Source organism: Pyrgilauda ruficollis, unplaced genomic scaffold, assembly GCF_017590135.1.
Source record: "Pyrgilauda ruficollis isolate IOZ18807 unplaced genomic scaffold, ASM1759013v1 scaffold31, whole genome shotgun sequence".
NCBI classification, from domain to species: Eukaryota; Metazoa; Chordata; class Aves; order Passeriformes; family Passeridae; genus Pyrgilauda; species Pyrgilauda ruficollis.
The window spans coordinates 5,958,017-5,983,644 of NW_024524489.1; the positions used below are offsets into that span (position 1 = coordinate 5,958,017).

A 25,628-nucleotide genomic window follows, 5' to 3' on the forward strand; every position below is an offset into this window, starting at 1 on the left:
TGAAGCTCTGCTGGAGTAGGCTCAGTCTAGCACAACCCAGGAAGGCTCTGGCAAAATCTCATCAGTACTGCTCTTCTTTGCTGTCCAGGTAACCCAGGTTTTTCAAGAAGCCACGTGATCCTTGCTCCTTATCTCCCTGGTAGTTGGAGAGTTACCTGCCTGCCTGATAGATATTTGTCACATTCTATTTCCAAATGGATGTCATTCTTACTTTAGATATTTAATGAGAAAAAATAATGAAAACACTCCTTCACTGTAACCAGGTGACTTATTGCTATTGCTGAAACTGTTCTCCTGCCATTTATATTTGATTTTTTTTTAAAATGAGCTCTGTCCATGATGAAGGTAAGATCATCTTCCTGACTCATCATTCTTGTTGAGACACTCAAGCCGAGCTTCTGCTTTCCTCCACTCATCTGCCTTTTGTCCATCACAGTGAACACAGCTTTCTTGTTCCATCCATTGTAATTCACTTTATGCTGTTGTGCCATCAGCTTGTGCAGTGCAAGTGAGGTAACATATTCACTTGCCTAATTTTTTTCTTCTGTTCTCTGATTACAGCCTTATTCATAGGGGAAATGCTCTCTCAGAATCCACAGGCCACTCTGTTTTCTTCCCCACAGATCATCCTGTAAGAGTTCCTTCTGCCTTGGTCCCTGCAATGCACAGCCAGGCAACCAAAGACTAGAGAGCTGGCAAGTTGAGATGATTCCTTACTGTTCAAAGCTATCTGTTATCTCAGTCTCTTAACACCACTCTTTTGTTTGTTTGCCTTCTGTATTTTGTCATCCTTCACTGAGAGTTGGGCAGGAAGGATACTGCTTCTGTTGGATAGTTGGAGAACCTTACTTGTTTGGAGACTTCAAGCACTAATATTAGATAATAAATATGCAACAAAGAAGAGTCTCTAGTGTTGCATTATCTTTTATGTTTGCTGTTGAGAGGAAAGAAAGAGCAGAGTTTTCATCAGTTACAGGGAGTGGAATAGCTTTTACCTTCCAAAGCAGAAAAATGTGGAGAATGCTTTTGTTTTTCTATCCATGTAAAATCCTAATTAAGAATTTTGTACACGTATATCGACAGACAATAGAAAAGGAAGAATTTTGTTGTCAGCTATTTTTGTTTTCACATCTGGAGAGAACTCAAGAATGCCTAAATTGTTTGTCCCACATTCCTACAAAAAGCAGGTATTTTTGTCCTCATTGCAGGGGACAGAAAAAGACAAAAAATTAGTCTTCAAAATAAACTGTGTCAAAAGTTATTGTGTGAAAAGGAAGCTTTTTTCCATAGCAACTGTTTTGCTGCCCTAACAGCAGCAATATTTGTTAGCATTAGTCACAGCTGGTTTGCACCGCTTGCATTAGCCCACATGCACAGGATACAAGTGGAAAACCCTCATCAGAACTTAATGTCACATAGCTTAATGACACATTTCTAGCCTGTTCTTTTGTGTGTTTTGTGACATAATAACTTTCACAGTTCAACAGGATTCAGTATTCCCTGTGCTTATTTCTGCAGGCACCCTAGACAAACATGTAGAACTAGAGAAACTTGTGGCCACATTCCTTGGTGTGGAAGATGCTATGGTGTTTGGCATGGGCTTTGCAACTAACTCAATGAATATTCCAGCCCTTGTTGGAAAGGTGAGTACTTCCTTCAGGAACACGTAGAACAATCACTTATTAATTGTTTTAACTGCTGTTGCAGTACTCTGGGCTTTCAGTACATGGAAAGGCTTGATCGAGGAACAAAGCTTGGTATCAGGAATGTGTGAGTCATAAAGATGATGACCTTGTGACTTGAAATCTGCTCCTTTATCACCTGTGCTGGCGCTGAGTGTTGCTATCACGCATACCTAACATCTGCGTAAGGATCAGTGATACAGCTCTCTAGCTCCTCTTAATGAAGTTGCTTCTCCTTAAAAAGTAACCAAATGTTGAATCCCATGTCCAGGTGTTGTGGGATGAAGTATTTAGGCTACTTGCTGATATTTTGCCCAGATGCCTGTGATGTAAGATGATGATTAGGATAGTTTTTACAACACTTTGAGAAAGTGTGGAGCAGTTTGAAGTGTGCCATGCAAGCACAAAGCATCACCTCCCTCTAGGTGGAGGTAGAATGAATTCAGTTTGTGGTGTATGACCAGGAATTCTGAAACACCAGCACAGAGGTGAAGTCACTGCACTCTCTGCTGAAGATGACTGCAGCTTTTGCAAGATCTCTAAAATACAAGTGTTGAGCAGGGAGAGTTGCTTCAGTTATCCAGAACATGAACTTCAGTCTGCAGCAGTGCTGGAGAACTTGTCCAGCAGTTTCAAGGGGGACAGATACAGAGAATTAATGAAGGTAAATTTATGAAATTGGAGATATGCAGTGGGAGACACTTGTCCTAGCTGTATAATGATTTTTCCTCCCTTGCCTGGCTTCCTGTAGAGATTCAAGCCTCTGTCAGAGGTGGGATAGGTATAAGTGGCACAAATAAAGAAATCACTGTATGCATTTTTAATAAAAGAATATATGTGTGTATATATATATGTATTTGAAAATTCTCTGTGTATTATTATTACAAATATTATTCAACTACCCTATGTTTGAGAGATTTACTCCTATGTTTTCTTCTATAATTAAGCCTAGCAGCTACATTTTCTTGTCAAGCTGCATCTACACTTACTGTTGGTTCTGCAAACCAGTCTCTATGGAGATTGTGTGAGTATCTCTCAACCTAGGCCTAATCTATGATTTCAGAATAAGTTTTTGCTTAATTATGTGTTGCCCTTTGGGTAATGAAACACAGCAAAACCTGTTCAATAGAAAGCAGAGCTAAACAAGGGTTACGTTTGAATTTCAACTGTGAGTCCTGCCCCTTGTTAATATAATAGACAAATTTAATTCTCCCACATTTCTGTTTTCATTTCTAAAATCAAAGGAAGCTTTCAGCTGAGTTAATTAATAAAAAGTATACTACAGGTCAACTCTATATGCATTTACTAGAGAAAGACTCTGGTTCATAAACTTGACTTACATCTTTATGGAGGTGGGACTTACAGGCATCAGTCTCTCCTCATCTCATTTCTGCAGTCCACAGGGCTGATGTCAGGCCAGCCTCACTATTACTCCTCCTTACACTACTGCCATACAGTCTTTATATGTGGGGTGGTGGCTGCATTTTCCTTAGAACTCACAATGGGCTGTAAACAGGTGATAGATGAAGCAACATTGCCTGATTTTGCTATAAAGCACTCAGTCTTTAATAGGGTTATTTGCTGCTTTCCAGTTACAGGAACTATTGGGTCCCTGTGCATCACCTGGGAATGCCTGAGAATCTGATCCCACTCTTTCAGCCTATTTCTTTGCAGTGCACCCCAGCACCTTCGGAAAAATGGCAGAAAATTCACTTAATGTCTAATCCTTACAACTTAATTGGTGCAATCTTGTATTTGCGGGGTTCCCAGATGAAGGAAGGAATGATGCATCTGACTCCATGTTCTCAGAAGGCTAATTTATTATTTTATTATACTATATTATATTAAAGAATGCTATACTAAAACTATACTAAAGAATACAGAAAGGATACAGACAGAAGGCTAAAAGATGATAATGAAAAGCTTGTGACTCTCTCCAGGGCCCTGATACAGCTTGGCCCCAGTTGGCCAATAAGTCAAAGCAATTCACATGAAACCAATGAAACAACCACCTGTTGGATGAACAATCTCCAACCACATTCCAATGCAGCAAAACACAGGAGAAGCAAATGAGATAATATTGTTTTCCTTTTTCTCTGAGGCTTCTCAGCTTCCCAGGAGAGAAATCCTGGGTAAGGGGATTTTTCCAGAAAATATGACGGTGACAGTGCAATGCTCTATCATAGACATGTGTGTATGCTGGCACACATGTGCACATGAGTCTGCAGCCTCCCAGTTCGTGCAGATGCTCATTGTTTTCCTTCTCCACAGGGCTGCCTCATTTTAAGTGATGAGTTGAACCACACTTCTCTCGTTCTCGGTGCGAGGCTTTCAGGCGCCACTATTAGAATCTTCAAGCATAATAGTGAGTATTGAAGTTGGAAAACTTTAGAGACAGACTTGTTCACATCTCAAAGGCAAGAATGATTTATTTTAATGCTTACTTTGCTGTCAGTTGCCAGATGATACTTTGGTCCAGGCAGGAGGATCAACTGTTTAATATTATGAGTAGTTTCTGATGGGAAAAATTAATAGTGCAATACTATAATTGCCATTGTGTCTTTTTGACTTGCTAAATGACTGTGTGCTGCCGCAAAAGTTTTATTGTTATTGTCGTTGTAGCCCAAACAGTAGAAACATACTTACAAAAACATGCCTGTTTCCAGCAGGTTCAGTGAAACCAGAATTACCTTAACGTGGCATTCCTTTGCAGCAGTTACTCTGAATTCCCAGGGATCTAATGGCAAAGATGCAGATGGTTATATCAACAGCATCATCCCAAATATTATTTGAAATCATATTTTAGTATAGAAATCACACATTAACTTGGCAATTTTATAGTTATCTTCTAAAATTCTCTCTAACTTTTATTTAGTTAGTGCCACTGTGGTTATTGTCAGAAACATTGGCACTGCCCTTGATGGCAAGAGCTTGTTCTTTTCCCTTATTCCCGTTACAGTTCCCTTTTCCTTCCTCACTGCTGCCATCAGGCAGTGATTGCAAGAAAGGTTTAGAAGCTAGTGTAGTGGTGAGAACTCAGAAGAGTGGTCTGATTACCCTTCTTAATGGCTAATACAATCCCTTGTCTTTACTAAGTGTTGCTTAAGGGAAGCAAAAATGAATTATGCATATGCTGTGAAAAGCCTAAGGATGAGTTGGAATGAAAAGAACACTATAATTATACTATAAGATGTTGTTATAATTAATATCAATTCATAATTTGGCCAAGAAGCAATTTCTGAAGATCATTCAAGGATTAAAGACCATCTGAACCTGAATATTTTTACAGAATTAATTATTCATAGAATAACTGTAGCATACCCCAACTTGGTCCACTTCCACAAATCTGGATATGCTAAGCATGGTTACCACACCAGTCTTTTCTCAACTTTTCCTTGGTTGTTCAAAGCCTTATCCCATTCAATCAGGTTACATCACATCCTGAAGGTTGACCTCTTACTACTCAAATCCAAACACTCTCAGCCTCTCCACCCACCTGTGCTGTGTGTAGTCCAGCTGGTTTGTGTCACTTCCCACATCATTTCAGAAAACATTTCAGTTTGAGGAGTATATTACTCTCAGCTGTGAAGATGTCACCTGGAGCTGTCATGCTTGCTTTAAGGAATTCAGTCTCTAACCATTCCTCAATGTCTCACTCCCCTCCCCAGAACCTGACACCTAACCAGCTTCTGTTGCACTGACAGTAAACTAAAGCTGATGCTCTTCTGAATAATGGGTAAGCCAAAAAATAATAGTGAGCTACCCAAACAGCACTAATCTAGCACTGGAAAATGCAGACAGTTCCTTTAAGGATCTTGGCAAACCTCAGTGGAAGCCCATCCAAGTTACTTTGGAAAAACTCATTGGTTTCAAGATTAAAGATATTATTTGCCAAAGACAGTCTTATATGCCATTGCTGGGAACTCACCCTAGCTTACTTCCAATATGAAACCTTGGAAACTTTTGCAAGTACTCTTTGGAAATGAGTGACAGCTTTTGTTGTCACAATTTTGTAGTCTTGAGCCTAAGCTGCATTTAGAGAGAGCTTCACATGCCCGTGCTCTCTCTCAGCCCACTCTGAGTCTCTCAGATTGTTATTTCTGTGGTTAGAAAGTTGTGTCTTTCAATATTTCCTTAATCATACCATGAGTTACACATAACTAACAACTAGAATCACACATGAAGAGATGTATGTATGTACCTTTTGCTTTGGGGGAAATATGATGTCTTTTGGGGGAGGTAGCACTGGAAAGCATAACCCAGCAGACTGCCTTTGTAGGATGCAAGTTTTCACCCAAAATGGAGCAGACAGCCTTGTGCCCTCTGAGTCTGTCAGGGAGTAGTGCAACACAAGTCAGTGCAGCATAAAAATTAAGGACGGAGCAAAACTGTATTAATTAAGTAAACAAAAATTCCAGCTTGGGTTGGGAGGGTTCTTTTCAGTTAGACAGATGTTTGTTTGTCGGACCAAAGCTGTGTTGCTTATGCTCCCAGAGTCATTCCTGCTAATGTGTGGGTATGTGACAGATACAGGCATGCCCAAATTGTCAGACTGTGCTTGTGCTGTTGTTGTCATGGTTGGGAATAGGAGAATTGAGCCGTGCTCCATGTCACACTGCTTGGTGTGAATGCAAGGTTCCTTCTGCTGTACTGGCCCTGTGCATGAATAGAAAACTTTGCACTTCAAGCTGCTGCTTTAAGATCTTTAATAAGCATTGATTTCACCATCAGGTTCTAACAAGAGCATAAATCTCTTTCCTCTTTACTTTCCCTGCTCTGTTATGGAAAAACTCATTGTCTAAAGAAAAATTATACAAAACTTTGTTCTATGATAAAAATATTTCACAGAAAAGAGAGTAAAATCTACCATTTTGAACTTGCTATGAAGTACCTTCATCTTTCAAAGGCTGTACTGTAGCTAATTCTGTAAAACTATTACTTTATTTCAAAGCATGGAATCTGTAATAGAGGATTGATTTGTCATCTTTCAAAAGTAAATAATTATTCCTTTATTATTAATAGAGAATTATTTCATTTGTAAGACAAGAAAGACTACCTATTACCTTAATTATGTATAATGTAGTTCTTATTCTTACAAAAGTTAATGAAGTTCTATTTCAATAAGTGGGTAGCTCTCTTAGACATTACACTTTCCATAAAATTCTGTATAACTTTTCTAGAACAGACAAAATCCTTAGGCATCTGTGCTTTTCCTAGGTGAAATAAAAGGCATCTGGATATCTTTCCTTTTTGACAAAAACATTGCATGGGTGTATGAGAAGGTTTTCAAGCCCTAAAGTGAATATTATAAAAAAAAATTTGCTGTGGACCTATAAGTCTGTTTTTATTTGGATATAAGAATGTGCCCTGCATCCTGACTGCCAGTGAACAATCCCTTCCTTGTAAACAGACAGGAATTTACAGGCCTGGGCTGAGGGAAATGCACAGGCACACACACCTACAGATCATCTGCGTGAGAGAAATGGAAGAGAATATTCCATCTTAGCCCCATAACTAAAATCTCCTGAACAGGGCCTGCCCTTCCTCTGGGCTCTCATTAGCTCTGTCTCTAGTCTTCACCCAGCTAAGGGCATAGCAGTATTGGCACATGGGTTTTGGCCTTCAAGGGAGTTTTTCTGTGTCAGGCATTTGTGAGGTTTTGTGGGTGCAAGCACCAAAGTTCAGCTCCCTGGAGTCCCTGAATCACAGGTCTAGGGGGTTTTAAATTTTTTTTTTTCAATTTTATTTTAGGATCTAAGCAGTCCTAAATGCATGCAGTAGTGTTGTAGTGAACTGAAATCATTCTGACCTGCCCATAAAGCACCTGCCCTTTGTCTCCCCTGCTGTGGGGTGGACACCACTCAGGTTGCCATTTCCTAGGCAGTGATTTTTTTGGGAAGATAGGACAGAGCTGCAGTGCTGCACTGGAATTCAGGCAGCAGCACTGTCCAACAGCCAGTGTGCAGTGGGAGAAGATGGGATGCTAAAACATCTCTCCACCACTGGGGCAGTAGTGGCCTGGCCTTGGTTAGTTTTTTTGCTAGAAGGTGTCTGATGTTACCCTCACCAGCCCTGGTCTCCAGGGAGTCTCTCCCACCTTCCCCAGGCTTGGGGGTCCCTCAGTTAAATGGGGGCTAAACTCAGATGGTTTTACTTTCTGGCTCAGGGAGAGATTGACTGTAGGTTTTTGGCCATTTTTTTTTTCTTTTTAATTTCTAAGGCAATCTTTTACTAACACCATACATTTAATAGCCCTATTTCAGGACCTCTGACCTTTATCTGGTTAAATATTAGCCAAAATCCTTGACCCTTCCAATAAAACCTGAAAAGCAAAACCAAATATTTAACCATTAATCAGCCTGTGATTTTATCAAGGTGCTTCTCTCCCAGCAGTTCTGGGTCTTACACTGGTATCAGGTGTTCCTTCAGTGAACAGATGAGAGTGTTATGGACTAATTATATCCAAGTGAGTTCTGTTCTTACCAGCCTGTAAAAGAAGGCAACATGCAAGGCTTAGGATTTGTTTATTCTTTCTAATTCTACTATATTTTTCCCATATAGCATCAAACAACTCAATTGCAGTCCCATTTTCAGGCTTAGATTTGCAATTGCACCAAAAGTCAATGGGAATGTTGCGACAAGGTACAGAACTCGGGCCGTGGGGGAAAAAATATTTGCAATTCTCTTCATTGCAAGGGATTGCAATGCATTGCATTCACTGAGCAGTCAGAACAAGCGATCCTGTGAGGAAGGCAGGAAATTGCAAAGCATAACCAAGCACATTGGTTGGGTGAAAACCCAGCCTGTAATCTGGTGCTGGAATCTGCATCTGAATGGCAATCAGGGCGATACATTCCCAGCTCCTACTTGTGCACCTTTTCAGTGTTGTGAAAGTAATAAGGGGTTTTTTAGCTTCTCACAGATCAAGTGGTTGACAACAAGTGCGTGATGCAGGTGTGAGCTGTCCAGGTTTCCATACAAAACACAGTTTCCAGCTTGGACAACAATTGTGAATTTATGTTAATCCAACTCCGGCATTTCTCAGTCTACTCAGTCAAATTATTGCTTTGCAGTTCAGATACAAGTGCCATGAGGACACCTCGAGAATGCACAGCTACCTGGAGGAGCTGTAGTTAATAAAAAAGGAACTTCTAGGTGGCAGAAGGCCTTCACCTTTCAGAGCAAATACATTCTCTAGCTAAAAAGAAGGAAATGAAGGGGGGGAAAAGTGGAAAACTAAGTGCAACTAATTAAGCAAGCAAATAAAATAGGGGGGAAATTAAAGAGATAAATAAGCAGGTAAAAATTAGAAAGATATCTCTTTGGCTGCAAAACTCCAAAAGTTTGTGGTGGCTTAGTACAAGACATTTCCTTAATATTTAATTTTTTTTCAAACTGTGTAGGTAACCCTTGAATTTCAGAAGGGACAGCAGTGTTACGGCTGTTACAGAGCAGGATGAAAGGCACATTACCCACTAGGGTTTTGTGCTCCTTGAAGCCTCTGGCCACTATCAGAGACAAGATAATTGCCCAGATAGGTGGACTGCAGCCTAATCCAGTTGGGTGTAATTCCCTGTGACACATAGAGACGCTGGCAGGGAAGGAGACTGGTCTGTCCTGCTCCCTGCACGCTGTGTCTGCGTCCGCCCTCTCTGCTTTGAGAAAGCCACATCTGACTTGCCAGGTGTGGACAGGGAGCTTTCTTGAGCCATTGCCCTTTACTTCCAGAGAGATTGGTATTTATTGAGGGCAGGGAAGGGAGTCTCAGGCTGTTACTGTGGCTGCAGTGATCGCCACTCCCACGTTCCAAACAAAGATATTTGTTTGTAGCCACGGGGTCTGTGCCCCCTTGCGTGAGAGTGCAGAAGGGGAGAAACTGAAAATCGGAGTTGCAAGTGCAAAGCAAAAAGAAGAATGTGACGAGAGCAGCAGCAGCTTGTTTATTTTAATTAAACAGGATTCAGCTGACATGACACAGGAGGTTTCCAGCCCACGCAGGGGAATGGTGATGACATCCCCAGCATTACAGTGTGAGGATGAGGGGTGGAGATGCTCCCTGAGCTCCCTCCAGAAGCCTGCTGTCCCACCTGCACTGGAGGCAGCATGACACGCTGCCTGCCCAGGTTCAGACTTGCTCCAGCCCACTGGCAGTTTGTGTTCCTGGTATTACTCTTGAATTAACTATGAGAAACCCCAAACAAGGATTATGCAAGTCCGCCAACCCACTGACAGATCCGCTGTCCCCTCTTAGGAAACTTTATCCTCCATCTCTGGGGAATATGCTGTAAGGAGAAGGTGGAAAGTGAAACATGGATAGATTTGATTGTGCTTTGACTGATTAATCAAGTCAAATTCTTAACACTACCTCCTGGGCTGGTGAGCAGTTGTTGGCCATTGCTGCTGAGAACCCTGTGCTGGTGATGGTCAAACAAGGAAGGACTGTTATTTTCTCTATAACTGGTTATTCAAGATGGACTCGTGCAGCTCATCATCTTAATATCCTAATGTCTCTCAATCTAACTATATTTAATGAGTAAATAATTTGATATCTGAAAGTCATCTGGGGTTGTGCTGTTGTTTTTCCTGGCATTCAGTATATCCCACTTTCTGAAAAGCTTAAGCACATGCACATAGAGCACTGTTTTCACCTTGAAGAACAGAAGCAGCTTTTTGTGGGGAATACTAAAGATTTTTTTTTTCTTTCTGCCTATTTCCCCTTTCCAAATGAGGCTGATAATAGATCAGTAAAATTCATTTGCGCACAAACAAATCATGTGTTGAACATTACAGGCTTCAGAAAGGGTCACACATACATGTTTTTCAAAATGAGAAGTCAGAAGGAAAGTGAGATAGCCCTGATCCTGCAGACAGACATGTTCTTAGCCTGTACTCCAGCAGGACTATATTATGTGTAAAACCAGGGAACCTCATCCCTTGGAGAAGTTCTCCCCAGTCTGAGGTCTCATGGTAGTTTGGACAGAAGACCAATTCACAGCCATGTCTTTTTTTAAAACAGAATTATATGCATTTCACATCATTTCCTCTCTCCTTTTTTTTTTTCTTTTCATGTGCATGTGCTAAAGCAACTAAATCTTCAAGCCATGCTTTTAACTCAGAGGCAGAATGGCTTTTCTAAAGTCAAGATCCTATCTGGACTGGCACATACAACACTGAATTGAAAAATCCTCTGTGATTCAGAAAAGGGGTTCAAAGGTCCCAAAAGGATTTAGAAGACACTGACATCAGTAGAGAATAATTTGGTGGAGAAAAGAGGGTGTCCAAATTTTACTGTAAGCTCTCTGTCATCCTGAGGGAGCCTTTAAGAGGAGTTCTAAATATTAGCTGCTTGAAACAAAAGAGAAAGTAAGCAGCTGCAGATTCTCAGCTTGGTATTAACTTTCCCATATAAAGCACCAAAGAACTTTCATTTCCTTGATTGCCATCTAGTGGAAAGTGTGCTGTCTGCGCTGCACTATTCCTAGCAGCATTTTCCATCTCAGAGCTCACTGAGGTGTGCAGGCCATTGCACCACTGAAACAAGGGGCAGCTGATACTGTCCATGCCTCTTTTGTGCTTTGTAGAGTACAGCAGGGACTTGCTAGGTCAGGTGCAGAGGGGCAGTTTCACTACTGAACATCACTGAATGTTCCTAGGAAGAGGTGAGGCATCAGGATTTGGAAGGGTTCAGGTCATAACTTGGCCATCTCTCAGGGCACAGGTTACTCACAATGGGCAATTAATGTGCAGATGGCTCCATTCCCCTAGGGCAGAAACTAAACTATGGGTCAGTATTAATATTTCTAAGGTGTATTTTTTCCCTCAGGACAATTCATTTTACACATTAACTTTGTGCTATTGTGCAAGGTTGTATCAACTGTGTTGTGTTGCTGAGGCAAACGGAGTTATATTGTGGAAAAATACCATTGATTTTCTCAGCCCATGGTTTGAGCTGATCTGTAGTATTATTTGGGTAATATGAGACTCTACAGGATGTTATTGGAAAACATTTTGAAATGCCTGTCCAAATTCCTGAAAAGTACCTGAATAATTCATTTTGAAGAGTGTCCATTCATTGGTGACACCAGAATGCTGGTGCATTGAGAGTCACATTTGGCCTGACCTGGTTTCTGTGGCATTTTTTCTTGCTTCTTCCGTCTTTTTCAAAATTTCAGTGTCTTTCCTTCAAGATTTCTTGATGCCCCACACTCAGCCCTTGAGGAAGCAGCTGAGGATCATAACCTTGTTCCAGACCTCCTTATACTGAAGTCCTGCCAGTGCCAAGCATTTAGATTAGTGTATCCATGCCATGTGCTTGTATCCACCTGCCTCTTCCTCTCTCATCAGCAACCTTCCACTTGCTTTCCTTCTTGAGGAGGACAAGCCTTCTCTTGCTGCCATTCTTATGTGCTTCATGCAGCCTTGTCAAAACCTTTGCTGAAGAAATGCTTGTTGTTTGTGAGCTTGTGGTTGGAAAGCAACCAAAACTCACAGCTTATTCAACCTTGATAAATTATGAGTATCAGCAGCCCCTACACAGAACTGCTGGCAGTTAGCCTCAGTACTGAAGCAAAAGTAATTCCCTTTTGCCTTTAAATACAAATGTATGCTGAGTATTTCTAGAAGTTTCCCAGATCAGGTGCATAACTGGAAGCTTTTTATAACTCTTCTTGTCTCTCTAAATTTCATTCACACCAATGAAAGGAATTGTTTGGTCTTGCGTACTAATAAAATAAGTTTCTTTTTAGGACACTTTTTTTAAATGTTGTCTTTTTCTGAATAGGAAAAATAGCACCCAAGAGAAAATTGAAAGTTCTTGACAAAAAAACTTCGTTAATGCTTTTCCTTTCTCCTTTTCCTTATTTTAAATAAAGATATGCAGAGCCTCGAGAAGTTGCTGAGAGATGCAATAATATATGGACAGCCTCGCACCCACAGAGCATGGAGAAAAATAATCATCCTGGTGGAGGGCATTTACAGGTATGTTTGTGTTGTAGAAAGATGAGTATTCTATCATTTCTGAGGACAGAATGATGAATTGAGTGGGGCAAACTCTCATTCTAGGTATCTGAGGGAAATCTTAATGAGAGTGGAAGTTGCACTTACTTTCTCTATCTCATGAATATGTTGATTTCCATTATGACAGCCTGAACCTTGTATCCTGTAGCTCAAATTAGATCCTGTACATTGTTCTGGATGTTGATTTAGGAAATCACAGTTGAGTGGGAGATGTACTGAGAGCAAGACAGGTAAGGTGATGTGTGTTGTGACAGATGTGATAAAGTTTGTGGAACTGTAGTTGGTGAGGAGTTCTGCTGAGTAAGCTGGGCTTTCTAGAGTTGTTTGTTACATGTGGGCAGATCAAAAGACAGCTACACAGAATTGATTAAACTCTGTGTGCCCAGATCTTGCCCAGCTGTTGAAATCTTAAGCTAGGCTTAGGTTAAGTGATATCAGCACCTTTTTAGTAACAAGTGCTGGATCTAATAGACTCACACTTTAACAGGAAAATTGAAAGACTGGCTTTCAAAGAATTATATAGTGGTATTTAACATAGCCCTAGTCCCTGGAGGAATTCAAATGAGAGAAGTGCCTTTGAGAATCCATCTGATAACAGCAGCTTCAATAATACAATGTAATTATAGAGCACCTAAGTCAGGTAGCCACACGGTGTGTTGCACTCACTGGTGCAGCTCACCCCCAACCAGAAAGGCAAACAGTCGGAGTTGAGCAGCAAAGCAGTGGCACCAGCCAGGCTCATCATCCTGGGCTTCGTCCTGGCAACTGCTCCAGGCTGGAGAAGGATGTTAGGAAGGCAACCAGGGAGCTCCTGGAGGAGGAGCCACTCATGGGCAGGAGTTGGAGAAGGGAAAGGCAGGAGGGGCTGAAGAAGCAGGGGTGTGAACAGCGAGAGGTTTGCAGGGATGTAGGCAAGGCTACTGCAGTGGTGACAGGAGATGGGGGAGCAGGACAAGGCTGGTTTGGGGAGTAGCAACACCTGTCCCAGAGAGAAGGAAACCAGAACCATTCATTCACAGGACACGACAGGGTTTCTAAAAGTGACATTAAAACTTTATATGTGGGGATTGTATCACGTGTTGTCTTGATGGGCAGTCACTTATGCCATTTTACTGCAAAATGCTGGCACAGCTCAGCCAATTAGCTTTTTTTTTTTTTTTTTGTAAGAAATCTTCTAGGATCTCATGTCACCACAACTTCATAGTTGTCAGTGCTTTCTTTTTGCCTAACGTTTTCCATCTGCAAAGAGACCGGATCGGTCCTTATCTAAACACCTGTCACTCAGAGGTGAAACAGGATCAGCAGATCAGCTGATCCAAAGCAGGCTGAACGTGTCCTTTCAACCAGAATAAACAGAGCAAAACTACAAATAAACATTGCTTGGCACTACTAAAAGAAAGCTTGGATTTAAGGACTTTGATCATGCAGAAATTAAGTGGACCACCAACATTTTACTGACAGATGTTCCCTTGGGTCACATGGCTGGCAGCAAAGGCTCCAGCTGCTGAGCTTTGTTCACTTTTAAATCCTTTACCCTGAGCTTTGTTCACTTTTAAATCCTTTACCCTGAATATTGACCACTAGGGAATGAGAAGGTAGACTGGTAACACAGTGGCATGGATCAGTCCAAGAAGTGGAACAAACCCACTGTCAGCTATTTAACTATACTAACTTATAACTGTATTTCCAGATTTATGTTTGGTGTAGAGTTTTCTTTTCCTGTAGTTTTACAGTCCATTCTCAAATGAGATTTAATTTGCCAGAATTCAAAAACCTTCTGTTGGAAAGCAAAATAAAAGCGCCTTAAACCTCAGAGTACCTACCTAAAGGAACCATAAAGTTCCTTCAGCTCCATAAAAGCTAAATAATGTTAAGACCACTCATGCCCTGAGCGTCTATGCTTCTGAAAGGCATAAGGTTCTGAAAAAACAAAGCTCAGGTCTCTAATGGTCTGTCGTTGGAAGCTATCCCTAGCAGTAGCTAGGTTGGTTAGTTAGTTAGTTGTTTTCACAGATCAGGAATTGCAGGCTGTGGTTTGGTCGTAGAGCAGATCTGCTGGGGCTTGAGGGCGAGTGCCACCATGTGCCACCATGTGCCACCATGTGCCACCGCGTGCCACCGCGCTGCGTCCCTGCCGCCAGCCCGGGACACACGCAGCCGGGTGGGCACCCCGCGGCACCGCCAGGAGCAGCCTGAGCCAGCTGGTAGCTGGCAACATTTTAGCTGCAATAAGTAAATAAATAAATAAATAAATAGCTGGAGAAAGAGTAGAAATGCTCTTACTCTCTTTGTGTGTATGTTCTTTCCTTTCTTGGCCCGGGTTTTTGAAAGACTAAAGTTTTCCAGCCCCATATTGGCTAATGATAGTTTTCTTAAAGTTTGCCAAATGTCAAATTAACATTCATCAAGAGGGTTTAGGAGGAGTTAGAGTGCAGTCAATGTATTCTTCTTACAATAGATAATACCACTTTTTTTTTTACTTTTTTTTTTCCTTAAGTTATGCTTCAGGGACAGCAAATACAGAATTTAAATAACTTGGTCAGAGCCATTCTCCAAGTTAAAATATCTTGATGTGCAAGTTTGGCCTGGCAAATTTTTACAGAAATGCTTTTTCCAGAGATGTAAAAGAAAACACTAAGCTTTCCTTCTTTAAAAAGAATACTGTTGTATGGGACACCATAGTCTTAGTATGGTGAAGTTTATGGTATGGAAAGAAATTTGCCTTCTGTTTCCATTAGGAGTATCTTAAAGTGTTTACACTTACCAGCTGGCAAAATTTGAAAAGGATCGTTGTTAGCCAACATGAGCATTTCTGGAAATCAGACTTGTGTTTGGAATCATAAACCACAGATTTTGCTTGGTTAAAACTGAAGGCAGAATTCGCCTCTCAGCCAGGGAAGCATTCAAGCTACATGTCAAATAAATAGCATTAGGTATATTTTTGTTTGCTTTTTAATGTCTTTATTATCTTAAAAAGAAAAAAAACCATCAAAAGTAAATATAACTCCTAGTGAAAGCTGGTTTTTAACTTGGACCAGCCTAGGAGCAAATATATTCAGTTTGTGTTCCAAACTGAGGGAGACCATCTAGCCATCAATCTTGACTCCAAAAAGCATGAACAAATTTTGGCAGTAACCAGGGCACAAGTTAAACCGACTTGCTAAATAATATTTTTATTATTTGAATTCCAGCTAATGTTTTCCTTGGCTTCTACCATTTCCAGTTCAGGATTAATCAGTTACTGTGCTCTTTTACATGGCTTGTGGTAGGCTTCTGCTCTCTTCCATGCATATTTACTTAGGAGTCAGATAGGCCAAGGCTCGGGGCGGAAGTTATGGAGCATCAGAAATTGATCGATACAGATTGGTTTTCATTTGTTTTTTCCTTACTTTTAATGTAATTTGTGTAGTTTCCCTTCCAGCTAAGAAAATAGCTCTGATCAGTTAGATGTTGTCCAATGCCTTTTCATGTGCATTAGAAGTTCCTTGGGATTCAATGCCAATAGTGTAGGAAATTTAGCAGGGTATTTTTTATTTCCTGGGGTTAGGTGACTGGACTTCCAGAAAAAAAAATGAGGTAACATTTAATGTCTTTGGCCAAGGACCAGCATTAAAGGTTAAAATTGCTGTAATTTCAGTGTTGAAATGGAGTTGTATTTGAAGGCAGAGTTGAAAGATTTCCTTAAATTTATTACTCTAAACTACAAAACAGAGATTGTTGTATGAATGTACAAAGTTTATGTAAGAAAACAGTACCTAAAGTAACTGCTAAAATGGAATGTATGTCTTGTGAGTATCAGGCCAGGAAAGGAGGGATTTTTCCCAAACCAGCCTGAAAGGGGAACAGGTAAACTCTTCAAATGTTGAAAAGATAGTGATACTCTAGGGCATGTTTAAAGATGAAGTCGATCAGAGGTGGAATATTTGTAAATTAGTTTTCCTGACAGAAAAAAAAAAAAAAAAAAAAAAAAAAAAAAAAAAAAAAAAAAAAAAAACCAAAAAAAAAAGCAAGGAGGTGGTACCATAGTAGAATGTAGAAACCCCTTTTCCCAAGAAGTTTCAAGATAAACTGGGCAAAAAATCCATCAATACTGCGTCAAGGGTAAGCTAAGCCTGTATTCCAAGTGAAGTGACCATTACAAGCGCACACCTCCCGTCTCTCAAAGCTCCTGGATCCACAATTCAACAGCTGCATCAGGAAGAACATCAGTGCTTTGGTGGGGATTGAATCAAGTTCCAAACTGGAATGTTCTAAAAATTTAGGATTATCTTCTCTCGTCTGGAAGTACGTGCAAAATGAGTGTGTACTGACCCAAGTTTTTGTGCCTGTCCACCACAAAAGGGAGATGAGGGTCAGCTACAATCTAGAAGCTTTCCATCCCTGCCACCAAGCTAGGAATTTGTGCTACAAGACAGGATGTCATACCACATAATGAGAACACCTGGCCTGGGCAGAGCCAGCTTTAGTTCATTTGCATCTGGGGTTTTTTTTATATGCCTGTGTGCTTGAGCAGATATGGAAACATTTGTACACAAAGCTAAGAGGCCCAGCCAGAGAGAGAGACAGAACCAGTACAGTTCACTTCTGGCTATTTGGTTTAATCTCACTTAAACATTTACTGGAGGATTCAGTAAATTTTCCATTTGGGCTACTCAAGGGGTTATGTGAAGTGAGCTTTTGTCTTGAAGCAATTCTAGAGAGAGTGGTGTGCATATCACCAGCCATCTCCCAGGGTCAAAAGAGGGACCAAGACCAGAGCTGGCAGCAAACAAGTTCTCACCTCTGTCATCAGGATGGCTGGGACCTGTTGGAATGGCAGCACAGAACATGTACACAACTCAAGCAGCACTTTATCTGTTCCATGGACACTTCAAGGCCACACTGGGACCTCTCTCAACTATTGCATCTATGCCAGCCAGCCATCTTTCAAGAGCAGTAGATCAAAACTGAAATTGAGTACCAGTGCCTTGTTTTGCTAAGCAGCTTAGAGTTCCAAGAGAAATCTCCTACTCATATGAGAAAGAAAAATTTTCATTAAATCTTCTAAATGGTCAAATCTTGCATCAGCCATGTACCAGCTTCATGTATTCTGGGATTCAGCACAACTTTCCTTCCATTACACAAATACCCAGCATTTTTAATTTACCCTTTTTTACTCTTTTTGAAGTTAAATGCTGTCTCTCCTGCCTGAATCTCCATTAGCCACTAAGCCTAATAATGACCATATAAATGTGGAAAAACCATTATTGCCCTTCTGTGCCTGGCTGTTGTGCCCAAGCATGCAGGAAGGTGGAGGGTGGGATTGCAGTTTGCAGAGGTGCTCTTTGCTCTCCCTGCAGACCCACCAGACACAGCTGAAAGCTGCCAAGCCCAGCACGTATGATGGTGCACGTCCAAGCACATCCAGTGGCTCAGTGTCATTTTAGCTGACTAATGCTTTGACTCCGAGCTGTGTGAGGACTGTGGGCCCTGCCCTTGTATTCACTAGGAAAATAGCTGTGGTGGTTTAAGTTGCTTCTCCCCCAGCTGCCAAGTGCTGTTTGGGAAAAGCGAGAAAACCCAGCCCTCAGGAGATTGCAGTACAAGCCCACCCTTCTTTGCTGCAAGGGACCATGGTGCCAACACGCAGTCCTAACAGCTGCCTCTTTTATGGCTGGGCAAGACAGAAGGACATGATTTGCCAGCAGTCAGCAACAGCCAAAAATATGCCTCCAGGCACACACAGCCAGGCTCTCTGAACCTCCCAGTGTGAGCAGCACAAGCAACCCTTGTCCATGGCTACTCCCCCATGCTGTTACACTAATGGAGACTTGTCTTTGGGTAGGTCTACTTCAAAACTGGAGACCAGTTTCCAAGTTTACTCAGGAGACCAAAGGATGAAGAAGGACTAAAATTGTGAGAAATTGCCCAAGTGCTAAAAGCACATCGTGCTCCTTTTGTGGTGCCAAACTTCCAGCTGCACAGTACAAGTGGCAACAAAGCCGCCTGTGAAAGCCATTGGTTCAGAATCCAAAAATTTCCAAGGCACTGTTGATTGCACTTCTCTTTTGTACTTGCTATTTGGGACCAAAGTTCTTGTTTCTCGTCATCTGAAACTCGTTGCATTTGCAAGTGGATGCAACTTAACTGTGGGCTATAGCCACAGAGCCCTGGTTTCCTGGCCCACAGCACCCTGAATTTGTGTTTGATGGGAAGTTTTTAGCCTTTAAAGACCTGCTTACTAGAGCTAGTGGAAGAGAACATGATTAACTCATTATGAAATGAATACTGAGTGCATCGGAGCATATCAAAGCATAGCTGTGGTCATCTCACAAAGGTTTGCAAGACACAAGTCTTCACAGCAATACTCTGCATATGTCATCTTTATGGGATCAGAGAGCATTTCTTATTCATCTCCCTGCGCTTTCATTTTGCTGGATGCCTCCTTTGTGCCTTCCCATTTACTGACACGACCTTCAACAGTGCAAAAGATCATCTCTTCCCATTTCTATAAATCTCAGCACACCGTTAATCACAGAATCGTGGAATGGTCTGGATTGGAAGGGACCTGAAAGCTCATCTTGTTCCAACCCCCCCAGCCATGGACAGGGACATCTTCCACTAAACCAGGTTGCTCAGATCTGCATCCAACCTGGCCTAGAACGCTGCCAGGTATGGGGCATCCACAGCTTCTCTGGGCAACCTGTGCCAGTTCCAAATATTTTGTTTTTCTGTATGGCTGTGAGAAAGTAAAAAGAAAAGGAATGGAAACTTTTTTTACTTTTGATTACTAGGTAGCAGGCTACATTTCCTAAAAAGTTCATATTGAAGCAAAAACTGACAAGACTGGATTTCAGCTGCCTGTTTTAATCCCTGATTCTGTGGAGACTGGGAATGCTTAGCGTTTATGGCACCAGCTGTGGGTTTCACATGGCCCAACTCCAGTGTATGTTGGACCCAAATCCTCTGCACCAGATGAATTTGCTCTAGAGCCGTTATGCCCAAATATTGCCACAGTAGCTGACGATGAAGTAAGCAAGGAGACCAGACTGAATTATAGCTGTTCTTTATAATTGTTTTTTTAGAGATGAACTGTAGTGTGCTGCTTAGGGTAAGTAACCTTGCTTTACACCTTTCCTTGTCTCCTCTGACATGTTGACAATTTACAAACATTCAAAGACTTTTTTACTGGTTTTCAATGTTTGAATTCTAAAACCGTTTAACTGTTTTGTACTCACCCACAAGTGGGAATGGGTTGCGAGTTGATTTTTTTTTTTTTTTTTTGGCTTGTAAGTAAAAATTGAGATTCCAGAAGGACTTTGGTGGACTAGGGCAATCAGTGGCTATATTTTCTGCCAGTATGGGAAAGAGTTTGTTGTTCACCCCTGATTCTCTCCACGTGCAGCATGGAAGGGTCCATCGTGCGCCTGCCAGAGATAGTCTCCTTGAAGAACAAATACAAAGCATACCTCTACTTGGACGAAGCTCACAGCATTGGTGCAGTGGGAGCTACGGGCCGAGGAGTTGTGGAATACTTCGGAATGAGTCCCAACGATGTTGATGTATTAATGGGAACGTTCACAAAGAGCTTTGGCGCAGCTGGAGGATACATAGCTGGCAAAAAGGTAAGAGGAAATCATAAACAATTTCACATCAAGGGTGTGGGAACTGCTTTTGTATGATGTATGATATATTTTTTCAGTATCCTTTTGAACAGACTGCTTTACATGAGCACTGTTCTGAAGCTAGCATCATTTTTGCTTGGATCCCAAATGCACATCAAACAGTCACACTTTCTTATTTTTGTCTCATGTTCATATTATGTAATTTGCTTGAGTTGGATTATTCTGTGCCACTCTGATGATTGTTGTTTGTCTTGGAAATGTTTGGACATGTTGTGGTTGGCTAATACACTTCCCTACATTAATTTGCATGCGGATTGCTCATTACTTTGTTTCACATTTGTAAACAGTATGTGAAGCAATATTGAGAGATTAAAACCACAGTTTCATCCACTGATAATAAAATTCCTAAAGAGTTGTGAATTAACATAGTTGCATTTTTTAGGAGAATGGAGAAAACGGTTACTGGGGGCCTTTTGCAATAGTAAATTCTGTGTCCTCAGTTGCTCCACATACATTAACAAAACAATCTCTCGCCAACAACAGATGTCAACAAAAAGTAGTGCTGAGCTTGCTTTAGCTGGGGCTGTAGAAGGGAAAGCATAATCAGCACCATTGTGAAATGTCATTGGTTTTGTTGCTTGACAGAGAGATCAAATGGCTGCTGATTATTTTCTCTTTTCATATCCTGCTGAATGTATTTTTTAAGCAGTCTGCTGAATGAGTGGGAAGCCTGTTTATTCAGCCCATATGGTTGTTGTCAGGATAACATTAATAAGGGTAGCCCTACAGTGGAATAAAAGGGCTATAAGAAAGTATAAACTGTGTATTTCTTACTGTCTTTCTTGGGTTTGCCCCTGGAGATCTTAAAACCAAGTGTCATAATATATCAAGCATCAATTTTCTTTGTTTCCTTGGCTTCCTGAATTTTTATCTGTATGTTTATTTCTTACCAAAAATAATGTGGGTAATGTAGCTAGAAAGTATAGAAAGATTGGACCTGTGAAAAGCAGTGCCATGTAATTTATCCTCTAATCCTTGGGAGGTTTTTTTTTGAGTGAAAACAGGTCACTCTTTTCACGCCTATGTGTATCACTAAGCGTTGCCTCAGGCTTCTCAGCCTTGGAAGGCTGGTCACCCATTCACCAACTTACATTCCTTTCTGTAGCCAAAAACTCACAGTGGTGCTGTTTATTCTGCATCAGCCGGAGCCCAGAAGCCTTCTTAGCCTTTAACCAAACCCTTAGGAATACAATTGCAATATGGCCATGCACAACCTGTGTAAAGTTGGGTAAATCTTTATCCTCAGCACTGGAGTTGCTGTGTAGACTCATACACCATTTTGGTAGTGATTTGTGTTACTCTCACTGGATTTTCTTTTCTGATTATACTTTTTTATCAAAGTCAATTTTCAAGCAGGCCTCATCCCTTTCTCACTAACATGCACTCACCTTTTAGTGTGGTAACTATTATTCTGATATTTTGCACTAGGAGATATAAGTTGTTATAACAATGATGATCTTAGTAAGATCAGAATTCCTACTGCATGCCTGAATTCAGGAGAGTTACTGATGTTTTAGACATGCCTACAGCATATCAGCAGTTTTTCTAAGAGGACAGATTGTGTTCTTAGGAAATGTCAAATCAATTATACTAACTCTCACATGACTGTACCTGCCACACTGATTAAAAGTTTTGATTGAAAATTTATGTGCTTATAGACAAAGAGAGATCTCAGTGAGCTTGCTTTTCCTGGGCTAGGTCATGTAGCAGAGGACTTATACTGATGTCATATAGCCTTTGTTTCATTACCAGAGGGGAACTGAGCAGCATTATTTTAAGTGCAGCTGTTCATTGGTCTTGAAATTATTTTGGCTCCTTTATAGTAAGTCTGAGCACAGAAGTAAACATAATTCTATTCCAGACTTTTGTTTCATCTGTAATTGTCCCACTTATATGGTAAAGCATTTGGACCTGCCTGATGTTTCTTCAGGCCGTGTATTAACAGTGGCAGTCAAGAATGCAATCCAGTAGCTGGTGAAACGTCCTCTTCCTTTTGCACATTCCCACTCCTGCAGTAGTTAAGGGGGAGATCTGCTGTTTGGCCAGCTCAAAGCTCATTCATGCTTTGTTTTGCTTGTGTAAGGACCTTGTGGACTTTTTACGAACTCATTCTCATAGTGCTGTGTACGCCACATCTATGTGTCCCCCCGTAGCAGAGCAAATCATCAGGGCAATGAGATGTCTCATGGGACTGGACGGGACAACACAAGGTAAGCCTCCTTCCTTCCCTCCTTCCCTCCCTTATTTCAGCTGCTACCAGAGTGTCTCTCTGGGTACAATCAAAACATCATCCAGCAGCAAAGAAGTACTGCAATAGCAGTGCAAAATAAATCCTTCTTATTGTAAAATTAATACCCAAATCAACATACTTCTAAGTACTGTCAACCCTGCAGTTTTTTCCATACTCATCCACATGCAGCAGGGATGGAGATATGTTGGAGTTCTGGCTGTATAGTTGCCAGCCCATCCTGCTTTGCAGCAACAAATTGAAATGCATAGATTTCCCTTGGAGTATATTGTCTGACTTTGTAGTGGGTTTCATAAGGATATGATTTCATTTATGGGCTAGGTGCTGTCAGTTTTGCTTCTGTGTAAGTGTAAACCTTCAAAATGGCAAGCAACTCAAGCATGGTGCAGCGTTTCAGAACAGGTATTGTATGTTAAATAATAGTATGAGAAGATGATTATAATAATTCCTACCTCACTCAGGCATCAATTATGGTTACCTGAGCCTCGTTTTATACAACATTCTGTCCCAAAAGAATTGACTACTTGGTGTCCTTATGAAAAATTAGGTGTATTTCTATTCATCTCTTGAAGTTGCAGATGCAGCTACTGTCCAATCCTCTGTGTGATGTTTTATCCTCTTTGTAATGTGTTTTCTATGCAACAAGCAACAAAACAACTGTGACATACCTATCTATTACTGTTTCAAAGCAATGCTGATACGTATTCAGTATTCTAGGACTTAAATCCCAGCATGGAGAAAAAGTGATTGAATTTGTGCAGTTTTCTTTCAGGAATGCCTGAGAGTCATGATATTCTTTAACATGCAGCTGAAGATACAGATTCTGCTCTGAATTGCAATCTCTTTTACGCTGGTCCAGCAGTGCTATTTTCTCTTACTTTGTCTGAGACTAACAGAATTAATTCTGTATTAGCCCTCCCTGATAGATATGATTGGGATAAGACAGGAATGGAAGGGATAAAGGGTAGATGAGAGCAGGTAAGATGCTGTTGTGCACTGTTCTGTTGCAGTGCCCGAGAGGGCTGTTTCAAGCCATGATAGAGACAAAGCTATTAAGACATTCATCACAGTGCTTTGATGAGGCCAGAATTTACAAGACCCAGAGTACAGGAGAGATGAAGAATCCAATCCCAGTGCCAAATTCTGCTGAGTGCAAGGACAAAAGGCAGCAAAACTCAAGCGCGATGCGCGGACGACGAGAAAGCGATGCTTTTGTCATTGCGGCAGAGAAGCCAGAACATAAAAAACTGCTTCCAGCTTGGAAATTTGGAAGGTCCCGGCTGCATGTGCTGATGCCTACGTGTGCTGGGGAGAAGAGACCATCTCTGACATCTTTCTGGTGGGCTGGGGCCGTGGCAGCGGGCGCGGCTCCTGCCCTGGCGCTTGCCGTGAGAGGGCGGTCTGACCCTGAGCCTGGCCCAGCGCTCGCAGATGCCGCGTGTAAATCACGAAACACGCAGAGATTTCCCCGCCTGCAGAGCCTGTTAAAAATGCTCTTCGGCCAGCCTGATTCTGCGTGCAGCTCAGGGCAGGGTAAGAGGAGAGCTGGGTTCGAGATGGAGTGTTTTAAGATGTGCGTGTCTGTCTTAGGTTGAAGAGTTGGAAGCGTTTTCTCTCCAGCAGGCAGTGTTGTTTAATGAGACAGTGTTTGGATTTCTGCGCAAAATAAGAGCTTATTAAGTCTTCTGCAAATCCGTTATGAAGTAAATTAGTGTTTTCTCAATTTTTTTTTACATTGTCTTGTAATATGCAATGCAAATGAGTAGAAAAACAAATTAATAAATCATATATCACAACTTAGACGTTGCACAAAGGCTAGCAAGCTGGCTGTGATGTGTAAAAATGTTTCTTGTCCTTCTGAGCCAGACTCATTATTTTGGTCTTTTGGGTTTTCTTTCATGTGGGCCTCCCTTCATTAGGCTGTCTTGTGGACTACAAAAAAAACCCACAAGCCAAAATACGGGACAAAAATGCTGTGCTGGACCACACTACATACAATGCATTGCTTTGGCATTGGAAAGAGGAAGGTGGTGGCTTAGAAAGGAGCAAGGAACAGAAGGGAGAAAGAACTGTCTCTCCTTAGATATTTTTCATTCCAAGGACAATGACCCTGGCAGAGTTCTTTTGGTCCACTGTCATGGAAGGTGGTGAATCCTGCATGCAAGTGTTCTTGTGAGGGCATGAGCTGTGGAGCAGAGAAGTTTCAAGTAAACTGAAGTTGCTGCAGGGCAGTGTTGACCATGTGTTCTCTGAAAGCCTCTCTGATCCATAGAAGGAGTTTATTTTGCAATTTATTTCAAATAGCATTCTCTTCCCACTGGACAATTTGGGGAATTCTTTATATGGAGGTGTCCACCAAGAGCTTATCTTCTAGAGGTCATTTCTCTAGGGGGTGAGCCTTGCAAAAATCACTGGGAATGTCTTAGGAAATAATTAAATTAGAGTTTGCTAAAAAGTTCCATGTGAATTAGAGGGTGCTTGTTGGAAAGAGGATGAAATAAGGGGACAAAAAATGTGTTAACCCAGCATGTTCTTATGTGTGAACTCTGTGACTCCTTGGCAAATTAACAGACAACTAAGAGAAGACTGATTTGATCATTTAAGTTGCCACTCAGAAAAATCCAATTTTTTTTAGTCTTCCTTATTTTCCCAGATATAAGACTATTACAATCCCTTGAATTTCTTGCTGGTTATTCTCCACTAGTTTGTTAAGCAGCTGATTTTAAAAAGAGTAGCACAGATGCAATTATATAGTAGGTAATGCCAGAGCCCAGAAGTGCAGATGCTGCTTGTGTATCCAATTGATTCAGTATTTTCTCCTTTTATTTTCAGTTAGTAAGAATATGGTTCTTTGGAAAGGGAGTCTAGATAGGCATTTCCAGGACAGGATCAGTATAGGGGGTGCATGACTGCAGGATATGAATAGATGTTTATGGCCCAGGGAGTACTGCTTCACCACAAGGAAGGAACAAGTTAGCACCTTCAGAGTAATTCTGTGAAACCTGAACTCTTCAGCTG

General features: G+C 41.3%; 1 protein-coding gene across 1 annotated transcript in view; it reads left to right on the forward strand.

Moving 5' to 3' along the window:
- The window catches only part of SPTLC3 (serine palmitoyltransferase long chain base subunit 3), a 78,479-nt gene that overhangs the window by 40,640 nt on the left and 12,211 nt on the right, over nucleotides 1–25,628 (forward strand). Inside the window, exons 5-9 of the mRNA XM_041474051.1 lie at nucleotides 1,519–1,643; nucleotides 3,954–4,047; nucleotides 12,554–12,659; nucleotides 20,083–20,302; nucleotides 22,446–22,572. Coding sequence (XP_041329985.1) covers nucleotides 1,519–1,643; nucleotides 3,954–4,047; nucleotides 12,554–12,659; nucleotides 20,083–20,302; nucleotides 22,446–22,572 — 672 coding nt within the window. The remainder of the gene's footprint in view (nucleotides 1–1,518; nucleotides 1,644–3,953; nucleotides 4,048–12,553; nucleotides 12,660–20,082; nucleotides 20,303–22,445; nucleotides 22,573–25,628) is intronic.